Here is a 14,110-nt window from a genome sequence, read left to right on the forward strand (position 1 = left end):
AATATGTTTTTATGATTTTAATACATTTACGAGAGAGAAAGAGAGAGAGAGAAATAAGTCTCTAATAAAATTTATGTAAATTTTCTTAATAATTTTTGTTTAAATTTCATATAAAATTTTATTTGTGTGCAAAAATTATTTTGGTTATATATATGTAGTGATGTTGTTGTTATTATTATTTGTTTGTTTGTTGTTATTTGGTTGGTCGGTCGTTCGGTTTTGTTGTTATTATTATTGTTATTGTTTGTGCATATTTTAAATATGCCTTTATTGTATCTATCTATATGCAATATATATATGCATTTTATATGTATATATATGCAAACATGTTTTTTGTCTGATTTTAAATATACACACACACATTTATATACTTTTTTTATACATTATTTGTTGGCATATTTTGTTTATACATTTTCAAAAAATAGTTGAAATTATTAAAATCACCAGACATTGACAGTTAGTATTCAATAAATAAGTACACAGAAGGAAAAAATAAATATACACGCCTGGTACTAAATTGACACCAAAGTGTTTTTAATTTTTTAATAACATCTTTACACTTTAGTTAACATTTAGACAACGGATGTGTATAAAATTAAGATTTCGACAACGAATTGTTGCAATGTTAACAACGTTGCATTCTTAACATTACATTAATTGTTGTACGTATGAATGTAATTTGACAACATATGTTACTGAAATTATAACACTTTGACATCAGTTAATAGCAGACATAGTATAGATTAGCAGACATGTGTATAGATTAAGAAAATCTCCTAAATGGTGTAATTAATTCTCAGATAACTTATGATCCTGTATGGGTATAGAGAAGTTTAACATTTAAACTAAGAACTAAATTTCAATTTTTTTTTTGTTTAAAAACTTTTTTGTATAAAAAGAAAGTTTTGTCCTACTAGTTCTTTCAATTTATTTATATTTAAATTCTCTTGCATTAGTTTCGTTTGTAATGTTCTTATTTCGTTTTCCTTTCACTGTTAAATCATATGCATGTGTGCTTTAATGTTATAATCGTATTATAATGCTGCTTTTAATACTCGTTACAGCGTGTAAAATTTTTTTAAATATTTCAACAGTTTTAAAGATTGTAAATATATATTCGTAGTAGTAGTTTTTTTTTTGTAAAGACTGGCACTCAATGTTGGTCTTGAGAGCACAAAAGCAATGAATATGTTGGAAAATATTTAAAAAATATATCTATGTATATAAATTTAAATAAATTTGCAATTTCGATAAGCAAAATTTTAAAGTTTTACACTTTGTTGAATGCCTAACAATTTGACAGATGAACAGTTGACAGCTGATTTGTTGATTGACACAGACACAGTCCACTTTTTTACTTTTATAAGTTTGAGAATTAGGGATTTTGTTGGTAAATGGTAATACATAAGATCGTTAATGGAAATTTTTTAAATTTTCTCTCAAAATTTGAAATATTTTTGAATGGATTACTAAGAAATTTCTAGCAAATAGTTAAAACACCGTAACAAATGTTTTATTAGAAAAAAATACCTACTCAGAGGGAAAAAAGTCGTTTTTCAATTGTTCACGCCTGCTACCAAATCGACACCCAAAAAGTTTATACCTACGTACGACAGCTCTATGTTGTTAGACAACGTAACGTTGTTAAAATTGCAAGAACTTGTTGTCGAAATCTAAAATTTATAAAAATCCGTTGTCTAAATGATAACGAACGTGGTAAGCTCACAATTATGGTAACTTTCTACAGGTCTTTTCCCTCTGTGTATCTTTCTTTTCGCGATATCTTCCTACCTAACGCTTGATATAACAAAAACTGATTTTTTTTATACATTTCTCTTTTAATTTACAAAGACTTACAACTTTCTTAAATGTGATATTAAATCGGATTTAAATAGTGCTGCCGATGTTGCTACCACACCGACAATGAAAATTCCTTTTGAATTGTTTTAAAATCTTTTGTAGTTGCTGAGTTATCATGCGTTGAAATTGACGGATGGACAGACATCGCTAAGACTAAGTGATTTTAAGTAGATTTGAACATCGTCAGATAGGTGTGGATGCTATATTTTTGTTTATTATAAACAATATTTACACAGCATTATATCCTCCGCGCTAGAGTAATATAGGTTATGAATATATCATAAACCAAGAGTTTTCAAGATTTAGTTAAAAATATCTCAGAAGAAAGGAGGAAGTTATTTCAGATATTATTTTAATTTTAAAGTTAATAAATGGATTTATAGATGGCAGACAACATTTTACAAATAAAGTTGTCAAAAGGACCAGCGTTTTCTTAAATTACAGGATATCTAAATTTCAGATGAGATGGAGCTAATATGAGTTTAGAAAGGTTTCCACATTTCCGGTCTGTAATGAAATTTTCATACAAAATGTGTTCTATAAACCTTTAATAAATGTTTATCAAAATTTTACTGTTTACTTATTGCATAGCCAACTATTAAAACAATTGCTTACTCACTTGTCCCCTTATGAGTAGTCAAGTGACTAGTGTTTTAAGAAAATGTTCGAAAACACAAAGAACTTTTTAAATATAAATACTTCTATAAAAATGTTTTGTATACTTATCTCAACTTAAGTCATTTCATCAAAAAAACTGATATTTTTTTTGTCTAACTTGATTATAGACAAAATGGCTGCCCTTTTAAGCTTTTTTTTATTATTTAAGAAAAAAATCAAATATAAAAACTACAAAATATTAAATAAAATGTTTTTCTTTTAAAGACAAACATTTTGTGTCCATCATAATGTTAAAGTTTATCTAATGGGAAATCAAATAAATGTATAAACGGAAGAAGATCGACCAAAAAAAAAAAAGGAGAATATTTTCCCATACCTTAGAGGCTCATAAAAATGGTATTACTACAAGATTTTAAGAATTTCCCATTGAATTCTGTACATAAAAAAATTGTGTAGGTTTTTTTTTTTTTTTTGCTTAAGTTTTTATTTTTTTAAGCCGCATTATCAGATGTTGCATAAAGCGCGTAAATCTCTGTTCTAATGGCCTCGTTTTTGTAGCTCTTGTTTGTGTGTGTTTTTGTTCACTTGTATTCCTTGCTACTTAGTTTGTCCTTTGTAATGTTAGTGTCAGTGAAAAAATATTATCTCAGACATTGCAAACACATTCGTAGGCACACATACACACACACACACATTTTTGTACACAAAATAAACTAAAATCGTAAAATCGTTTGAATATCCATTCAAAGTGAAATATACACCAGCTATAGAACTAAAAGAAGGAAAAAACACCCTTTTAAAAACACAAACTCATATATAGAATGAAGCGGTTACTTTTGGTGGATTTAAGCAAAACTAATGGGATCTTTTTGTGAATACAAAAAACCCCCTCCCTATAACAAACAAACAAAAAAAAGTGGGAAAAATAGCGACCAGAATTTGAAAATGTTGCAGTTGTGTGCAAAAGTCAACTTTCTTATCTGTGACATTAAATCGGTTTTAACTAGTGCTGCTAATGTTGCTGTTGCCGCCGCCTGATGCTGCCACACTGACAATGTCGTTTCTTTATTTTCTTTTTTTTTTTTTTTTTGCTGTTGTAATCCAACACCAGTTCAAAGCGGCTATACAACAACAAAAAAACCTCACTCTCATGAAAAAATCTCAAAAATTGTAATACCATTTAAACAGTCATTCACACACTCCTCTCGGTGCTGTTTTTTAGTCAGAATCGGCTTTAATTTTGTGGCTGCTGGTGTTACGCGTTTGTATTTTTATCTTTTGGGTTCAAACGTTTTTGTGTGCGTCTGTGTGTTGGTTTTTTTCGCTGGCGTTTGGCTGGCAAAACAATGTTGACATTAAATTCATTGTTGAAGATAAATGTAAGGTGGACTTAGGAATTCTCTAACCTTCCGGTTTTATGTTGCGATAAATTTTTACCCAAAAAATATGAAATCAAATACTTTTTTATAAATGTTTGCTTGATTTTTTTGTTTGAAATATTTTTTGGTTTTTTATTGGGGAATTTCTAAAAAAAACTAAGGAAATGAAATGGTTTTTGGGTGTTATTTACAATTCTTTGTAACCACAGAATTGCTTATAAAAAAGTAAAGATTTTTATGACTCTCTTGTATCTTTTTGATAAAACTGTAAAAAAATCAGTTCATTTCGTCATTTAGTTTTTGATTCAAATTACAACATTTTTTTTAAGTATTACAAGACTTTTTTCATATTTTGTTACTTTTTGTTGCATAAATTTCTACAACGTCGACGTAAAGAAACATACATGATGACACACCAATGGAGTCCTTTTATTTATATACTGGACTATATTATGCACTAGCTCATTTGCAGGTTCTAGGACATTGTACATACTAGTTCATAGATTGGACTCTTGTTAGAAACGTCGATAGACTTTTAATTAGTCTGTGAACTTGTCTATTTTCTAGTCGACTAGTTCATTGACTACACTATGGAGTCTATGGAATGTACAAAGACTAGTATATTGGCTGATCTAGTGAACTTGTCTTTCGACTAATATATACTTTTGTTTATTGTTTAGTCTATTGACTAGTCTCCTGTCATCCTATTTACTAGCACACATACTAATCTATTGAATTATCTACGGACTAGAATATTGACCAGAGTATGGACTTTTTAATAAGCATAGACTAGTCAAGTTCAGCTGGTCATGATGGCGTTTTACCTGGTTTATCGAATCCTCAATCACCCTCAACACGTTTCGCTCGCGAACCTCAACCCAGTCCGTTTGCTGAGGCCAATATTCTAACGAAAATGTCGCCGGACAAGATGTCACGAAACATACGCGAGGAAATCAAAAGATTGCGCAGACGCAAACAGTTGCCTTTCACATCGGCCGCTATTGAACGTATGCAAGATTCCGAATCCAGTGGTTCAGAAATGGGACCAGATAGTCCCAGACGACCAGACTAGTACATAGACTAGTCTATTGAATGATTTACGGACTAGTATATAGACGAGTCTATGGATTAGTCCATTGATCTACAAAGTATTCTATTAACTAGTTCATTGACTAGATTATGAAATAATGTATTGACTATTCTTTGGACTAGTCTATGGATGAGTCTACGGACTATTCTATTGACTTGTCTTTGGACTATCCTATTAACTATTCTATTGATATGTCTTTTAACTAGTCTACTCAAATGAAAAAAGAAATATACACACCTGGTACCAAATTAACACCAAAGTGTTCATCATTTTTCAATAACATCCGTTGTCAAAGTATATACATACGTACGACATAACTATGTTGTTAAAAAACGCAGCAATAACCTCACTATTGACAACAATCCGTTATCAATACTTATATTTAGACAATGGATGTGAATAAAATTTAGATTTCGACAACGAATTGTTGCAGTGTTGACAACGTCGCGTTAGACTGTTTTCATACGTATGTACATTCTTAGACAACGAATGTAGTTGAAAAATTATAACACTTTGGTGTCAATTTGATACCAGATGTATATAATTCTTGTTTCCTCTGTACATATACTAGTCAATATAGTATTCAATGGACTAGTCTCTGAACTAAACTATTGACTAGCTTATAAACTATTGACTAAATCATGAATTTTCCACTCCTAATACAAAACCTAATTCATGTGTAGTACTTGTTTTTCCCAAAAAACTTCTATTAAAAACCCTCCCAACAAGCTTCTTTAGATGGACCAAACGTAACAAAGAAAAATTAATAATAACAACAACAAAAACTACTCATATAATTTGTCGTTAAAAATGTTATGGAACATCATTATCGGAAAATGATCAATAATAATAAATGTGGCTGATGTTGTTGTCGATGATCGGCTAACTTACATAATAATGATCATTAATTATTGTTAAGCAAAACGCTGCTCATCATCATAATCATCAATAATACACGCTTATATATGGAAAAGCAATACGATGCGCTTTTTTTTTCTTGTTAAAGAGGAACACTATGGCGTTGTTAATTTTTTTTATATTTTCTGTTGGGTCCCTCAGTTTTTTTTCCTCTTACTGATTGTCAAATAATAATGATGCGTGTAATGTGTTGGTTGTATGAAGTCAAGAAAAGGTGAATATATATACATATTTTTTTGTTTTGTAAAAAGAACCGCCGGTGTGTGTGTCGCTTTTGTTAAACATCATGTTTTTTTTTCTTTAAATCTGTGAGGCGCTTTATTTCCACACTTTTTTGTCTCTCCCTTTAGTTAACAACCCGTTTGCGGCGGCGCTCTAACTATCAAAACTATAAGATTTTTTTTCAAGTGCTTAACATGGTCATTTATTATGGGTTTTTATTGAAAACCCATTTTTAATATTTTATTAATTCTGTGTTGCTGGTGTTTAGGAGTGAGTATCTTGTAGAATTGTCACTTTTTAAAAGGTATTTCCTTTCTTTTAAAGTTTAAAAGTTTTTAATCCTTTCATTTTTTTCATTGAGTCTGAGTGTTGCGTGCTTGCGTGTGTGTGTATGTGAAGGTTTGTTTTAGTAAATTGTCATCGTGTGTCATTAACATCTGTGCTTTTGGTGGAGTTCTGTTGCTGTGGCGTCTCACATTTTTAATAGAATTTTTCTGTTTGATCTTTTTTTTTTGTTTAGTTGTAAGAAAACAAAATTTGTTATTAATAATTTTTGCTTTAAATAATAAAATCTGGCGGCTTGTTTTAAATTTTATTTAAACGTTGACAAAAACATTTAAATGTAGGTGCTTTTTTGTTGTTAGTTAATGTGTGTGTGTGTGTGTTTGTGTAAAATATTTGAAAAGTTGTTGGTCGTTTATTTTCCGATGTCCATGCTGAGTTTGTGAGTTGTTTTTTTGTTTATTTGAGCGGTATTCAACAAGTTGTAAAAATATCAATTAAGTCATTTTATGATTTGCCATTAATTGCGTGCCACTTGTGAAAAAAATAGTTTTTTTTACATAACATTTTAAGCGGCTGTTTGTTTAAGTTTACAATAAAGTCGGTAGCAATAAGTAGTTTGTTTAGAACTTTTTTTGCATAATTATTTTCAAATGTATAATTTAAATTGTACATTAAAGTTAAAAAATACAGTTTTCAAATCGTAACTAAAGTACAATGCTAATGGTTTAACATTAAAATTCATACAGTTAATTGTTTTAACAAACTTTTTCGTCAATATAACAAACATTTTAATTGCATATCTCGAAGATATCTGAGGTCTTCTGAAAACTGATTTCAACATAGGCAGTGACAAATAGATAGACGGACATAAGTTAATCGACTCCGCCATTTGAAAGGACAGGGTCGGAAAATTTATTATAGAATACACACGCCCGGATGTGAATAAAATTTAAAATGCATCAACGAATTGTTGCTATATTGACAACGTTACGTTTTCATAGTATTGTCGTATGTATGAATATACTTTGACAATGGATGTTATTGAAAAATTATACACACTTTGGTGACAATTTGTTACCAGTCGTGTATATTTCTATTTCCCTTTGTGTACCTTCTTTTTAATTGTGAAGATTAGAAAAAGTAGTACTTTTTTGCTGCAAAAATGTGTTTTTAAAATATTTTACTGCAACTAAAAATAAAAATCAGGTTTTAATTGGCTTATGGTTCTAATTAAAATCTCCAACCATCAATAGAGAAAAGACCTGTTACTTTTTACATAAAGAATCAATTACATAATTTTAGCATTAATCCTTAAATATCTAATTCTGTGCTGAGTTTACAAACAAAATCTTTTTAAAATTTATATATATTTGTAAAAACTCATTCTCTCTTTTAAACAAAAAAAAAAAGATAGACAGACAGACTTAGTGTGAATTGTTTTTAAACAACCTCTATAATTTCTTCTTTTTCAAGCTGATTTTTTTCCTCAGTTTAAGTTTTTTATATTTTAGGAATTTAACGCGAGAACTACTGCTGTGTCTTGACGCGATTTATAATTGTGAATGTTTTTTTTTTTGTTAACGTTGAAACAGCATTTCAGTCTCAACCTCAACATCACCTTCACTCATCCTCCAGAGAACTTGTATGTATGAAATTTCTTATTGATGATGAATATTTCATTTGTTCATTGTCGAGCGATACGTAACGAATTGCATTTAGTTGCGGTCATCTGGGTTGTGTTTGGTGTGTGTGTGTGTTTTTTCCTTCTTCTTTATTTCTTTCGGTTTTTTTTTATATATATAGTGAAAATGTGAGCAGAATATAAACGACAGACGAACTGTCTGTCCATGAATCTTCTAAGTATGTTTATTATTCTTGTTGAAGTATTCTATACTAGAGTTGAAGAGTGTTGTTAAGAATGTATTCTTTTCTTTTCTAGATACGTTTATAATTTTCTTGACATGTGTAAACAGTTCATCAAGTAGAAGATTTTATTAGGAATTTTTTTGAAAATCACATGTTTCAAGTTAAAAAAAGAAATAACCTGCTGTTATGGTGGAATAGAATAGAAAAAAAGTGATGATTATTTGATTTAAAAAAAAAATCAATTTAAAATTTTAATAATTTTTATAGAAAATTTTACTCTTTTCAAATTAATTGTTATTAGTATTTAGTACTTTTTTAGTACAAAAGTATTTTTGAACTAGTTTTAAATTTTACCTACTTCTACAGACATATAAAATATCCTTAATAAATTTTGATACTTTTACACAGAGAAAAAAACCTGCTTCGATATGGTTACTACAACTATAATAGGTTTACTGTAACAATATAACAATTATGTATTTTAAAAATATATAATTGGTTTTTTAATTAGATTTCAACAACATTTCAGTTACTGTAAAAATGTTCATGTTTATGGCAATTATAAATTAAAAATATGATTCACTGAAACATAATTATTTTTACAAGAACTAAATAATGATTACAATGAAAACATATTATGTTATTTACAACCATTTAAACAACGAAAAAACTTTTGACACAAACTTTCCATATACATTATTTTTTTCGTTTCTGTGTGCGTGTTTTGTATAATTGCATTGGATCATAATATAATCACGTATAACAATATTATGATAAAATATTTCAACCGTGTTCATAGTCATAATATGATATAAAAGAATTCTTACAAGAACCATAATATGTTTAGACAACAATCATAATATTAATCATAACATGTTGCTATTAGAACATTGTTACCACAAACATGTTTTTGCCCGCGTGTTTCTTTAGTTCATTTGAGGGAAATATTTCTTGTTTATAACTCTTTTTATACCTTAACCGCCCCTTATTGAGAAACATTTTTTAAATGGTTAAGGGGACTATAGATTTAGGATGAAAATTTGATTTAAAAAAGTTTATGAATAAGACCCTATACGTTAATTTTTTTTAAACTAAGAAATTCTTTACAACAAAATTTTATTGATCTTTAAGGATGTTCATTTTTTGTTAAACCGAAAAAAATCTATAATTTTTATTTTATTATTCTGCAAAAAAGGATAAATGAATGGCTTAATGTTTGGTCTTTAATATTTAAATATTTCCCCACCATCAACTATATTTATGACTTTAACAAGACAAACAGAAGGCGTTGTAATGTTGAAAGTAGTAAAATTTTAGCAAAACAAAAAAAAAAAAAGAGTAGAAATAAAACTATAAAAAGGAGCTTTACATAAAAATAACATAAATTTTACAGCCAATTTTTTTTATTTTAGCCAATAAAGTGTGTTACTGAAAAGTCATAAAAACTTTACAAAAAAAAAGGGTTTTTAAAATCCTAAACACATGATCGATTTAAACTCTTTCTGTAAAAAACAGTTTAAACTAATATATGGCTTAAAATGTGTTAACAGCCATTTATTTTTTTTCTTTTCCCTCTTGGTTAAAAAATCCAAGGATTTATTAATAAATGTCCGCGCGTGTATTTTAAGTCTTAAACATGTAACTCTGAAGGCAGCCTTAAGCTAAGCTTTTTGTTGTTTTCTTTTACACTTTTGTTTAGTTTTTGTAAAGAAATTTTATTTCTTTTGTTAGTTGTTGGCAAAAAAAAAACATAAATAAATAGGATTTTCTTTCAAAGAAAAGTATTTTATTTACTACACTACTGCTGCTGTAAGTTAAAGTTAAAGAGGCCTGCTGTTTACTGCTGCTACTAGCAGCATTTATGTACATTCACTGGCTTGTCTATCTAACTGTGAGCCTTGCTGCCTGCCTGCCTTCTTGTCTAGTTTATTCATCTTTTGTGGCTGTTAGATGATGTTGATGATTTCTATACATTTTATGTAAAACTAGAAACAGCAATAGAAAACTGATCATTGTTCTGATATAAATCTGTGTTAGAGAGGTTTTGTTCAATTTGCTGTTTTCATATGAGTTTAAAGTAATGTTTTTGTATATTTGTGAAACCGCTTGAATTGTAATTTATTTGCTAGAGATTTATAAGATTTAAATTATTAGCCTGTGGATTTAAATTTTGGCTTTAAATTTCTTAAATATGATAAACTATTTGGCTGCTAAAACTTTCGGGGTTTTACAAAAAACGTAAAATATTTAAAATGGAATGAAATGGAAATCATAAAAAGTACTTTCCGAAGGAATATTACAATCAAACTGTATGTTTTTAAAAATATCCTTAAGGATCAAAAGCAAGCACTTCACATTTTATACTTTTTATTCTTGCATTTCTATTCAATACTTTTCTTTTAAAGCCATCTAAAAGATAAGGGTCCTTTTGACGATATTATCACACATTAGTTCAATTACAGGATTATAACTTGAAATATTTAAAAAAGTTAAGAAAAACTCAGTTGTAAAAGCTATGCGATAATAGAACATAAGTTTCAATGGCTTACTTTTTAATGATAACTATTTACCGTATACATTACTTTTACAATTTTCACATAATCAGTTACTTACTTATGTTATTATAAGTAAATCATTTAAAAATGTCTTTTATAATTCAGTTATAAAATTTGCCAGTTTTATACTTTGTTTATTTTCCTCAAAAATGAGCTAACTGTAACGAGCTGCTTACAAATCACCTCGAAACTAAGTTCTCCTAATCAAGGAATACAATGTTGACTAAATGGATTCTTCTCCGATGTCATCCCAACAATATCACACAGTTAGATATTACAACGAAGCATGCCATGAAGGACCTTCGATGACCCGGCAACGACTGGTAATCCTATACAACACATTCACACAACGATGCATGTTAGGAAGGACCTTCGATGACCCGGTAACGACTGGTAATCCCATACAACACATTTACACAACAACATACATACACTTCGTCCGTCAACGTCCATTCTTCCCACACGAACTCACGTTGCCTAACTATTCCCTATTTCGCCTTCTATTGAAGATCTTCTTTGCAATGCAATACTACCTCACTACCGACTAAACAATACTAATGCCAAAATCTACATCAGACTTTGTTACATCAAGACCCTCCAAATCACCGATATCCTCATTCAACGAACATTCACTCAACTCTTGTAAACAACGTACCAGTAGAACATACACAGTTAAGTGCATGACCCAAAAGATCAATCCTCGCATGTGGACGTCATCAATTCCGCCGTCGAAGGATACCACTTAAATGTCGTACTTGGTGGTCGCCCACCACTAATAGTAGACACAGATGACAACATGCCGCTGTAAACAGGAGTAGTTCTGGCACATCTAATATTAGAATGGAGCAACATGCTTAATACCAAATAGTCACAATCGTACAGTCTCTAATGAATGTCCAGCATGTGGTCAAAGACCCCGCGAGTGTATAGTTGTGACCTCACTACTATCGGAATGGAGCAACAGGTTTAATGCCAATTACGCATAGATCGTGCCGTCCCCAATGAATGTTTAGCATGTGGTTGAAGTCCCTAGGATTCTCACCACATATTCAACCGCTTAGCCAACCGTATTTCTCTTTGTCCAATGGATTTATAGACACATGCTGTTGAATTAGCCCAATTTTTAAGCTTGAAGATTTTGTGTTGTTTTTTTTTTTTAATTTGGAAACTAAAATATACATCCAGAAAACAACTTTCGCTAGAAACTTATCCGACGGAAAACGAAAAATTTTCTTTTTTGGATACTTGACTAGCAACCTTGGTACTGGTTTTGTAAGTAGTAATACATTCGTATACTATAAACTTTATGAACCAGTTAAGAAAATTTGCTTAAAATTAAAATCATAATAGATTTCTTTAAAATTACTCCAAATCTGAACAATTTAGAACCAAAATCGCTTAAAATATAAACTAGATCTAATGTTTTAATGAATTCTGAGATTGACAAATTTAAACTGAAGCATCCAAAAAACAAGTTCTGAAGTTCATAATTTCGAACATATACCTATAACATTATTGTATTTAATCCGCAAACAAGATTTGCGTCGGTCTAGTGTCGCAAATTCTTGAACATTCAAATGCAATTTTTTTTTCAAAAATTTAAGTTTCAGAAAAAATGTTTGAAATCTTATGCAAAAATTTGTATATTTTGTATTTTATTAAAAAAACGTTTTAAAAGATTTGAATTTCTTTTTTATACGAAAAGTTTAAAAATTATACAAAATTCGGCAATTTTTGTTTAAACAAAATTTAAACAATTACAAACTTGTTCTTATAAATCTGTTGAGCAATAAAACAAATATTGACCCCAGAATCTATGGTTTCATAACAGTTTAAGCCAAAATCAAGTTCAAAAAGTTTTGCCGTTTTTTTCTCGTAATTAAAAAGTTTTTTTTTTCTTGCGGAAAAAGGCAACAAAAAAGTTTTGACAGTTTGTTGGTTTCTTGTTTTAACTGCACACACCGACACACATATATACAATTAAACAAATACCTATATATGTATGTAAATAATAAACACACACTCACCTATATTGTGTTGATTGTTGTGTAAAACCGAACCAAACGCCATTAGATCCTTAACCGGCGGTGCTCTTGAGCCGAGGGCGGCGAAACCGTCGCCCAAAAATGACGCCAACGCGACAGCCCTAAGGGGCGCTTTAGTTACTTCGGTAAGAATTTTGTTAAACAAATTATAGCAGGTTTATAAGAGAATTTATTTTTGTATTTTTTTTTGCACTTTTTTGGAGGGGTTTTTAGGGCAAATTTTTTTTGAATAATATTTTGTTTAAAAACAAATTTTTTAAATTTTTTAATTAACAAAAAATTTTGGTTTTAATTATTTTATTTAGAATATTTTGCACAAACTTTGGTTTTAAATATTTTTTTATTGTGAATTTGAATTTTCTTTTAAATTGCCAACAGGTTTTTTTTGTTAGATATTTTTATTACACTTTTTTTTCTTATTTTTTATGAAGTAAAAGGAACAAGTTAGACGGCGGCGTTTATTTTAAACACGAGTAGGTTGTTTTTAAACTTTTTGTTGTTGTTGTTTTTATATTTTTGTTGACGTTAATTAGCGCGCGCAAAAAAATCTACAATTTTATTTAATGTTTGTAGTTAAAGGATTTTTTTCTATAAATTCCTGTTATGAGGGGGTAAAGTCGGTAAGAATGTGGGTTTGGTAGGGTGTTAGACAGGCTGCCAGGCAAATAGGTTGTGTTTTGTGGGTATGCGTATTTAATATTTGAGAGTAATTGAAATTATTTTAGAGTATGATGATAATGATGAGTTTTTTTTAAGGTTTTGCTGCTAATGCTGATATTAAGTTTTAATAATAATGATGTTGTTGGCGTTTGTTTGGTGTTATTTAGAGGGAGTTTTAAAAAAGAGTTTTATAATACAAGTGGTTGTTGAGAAAATGACCTATGCTGTCGGTTAAGTTAAGGCTTAATTACTTAATTTTAAGCAGCGTATTTTAAATCACCAGATTTTGCACTTTAATACAGCTACGGCGGCGTGTTGAAAGTATGCTCCAATTTAAGTTAAAACCATTAGGCAGTTTAACACTTTTCACTCTTTTTCTAGGTTTTATATTTTCTTTATTTTTTTAATCTTTTTTTTTAAATTAAAAATGACTTTTTGCTCTTTTTTTGTTTAACCGTTAAATTAATCCACAAATAGGTGTTACTAACAAGAGCTTTTAGTCATTGACAAATTTTCACGTTTTAGATTCTTGCTTTAAATTTTATTAAAATATAACGTGTATTTTTTCTTTCATACATTTACGTTTCATTTAGTAATTTTTGTATTTCTACA

General features: G+C 29.3%; 1 protein-coding gene across 1 annotated transcript in view; it reads right to left on the reverse strand.

Annotated features, from left to right (window-relative positions):
* LOC111691138 (LIM/homeobox protein Lhx1) overlaps positions 1–13,093 on the reverse strand; it is a 102,881-nt gene extending 89,788 nt beyond the window's left edge. Inside the window, exon 1 of the mRNA XM_023453783.2 lies at positions 12,821–13,093. Coding sequence (XP_023309551.2) covers positions 12,821–12,863 — 43 coding nt within the window. The 5' untranslated portion in view covers positions 12,864–13,093. The remainder of the gene's footprint in view (positions 1–12,820) is intronic.
* Between the last annotated feature and the right edge of the window lie 1,017 nt (positions 13,094–14,110).

Source organism: Lucilia cuprina, chromosome 3 (genome assembly GCF_022045245.1).
Source record: "Lucilia cuprina isolate Lc7/37 chromosome 3, ASM2204524v1, whole genome shotgun sequence".
NCBI classification, from domain to species: domain Eukaryota; kingdom Metazoa; phylum Arthropoda; class Insecta; order Diptera; family Calliphoridae; genus Lucilia; species Lucilia cuprina.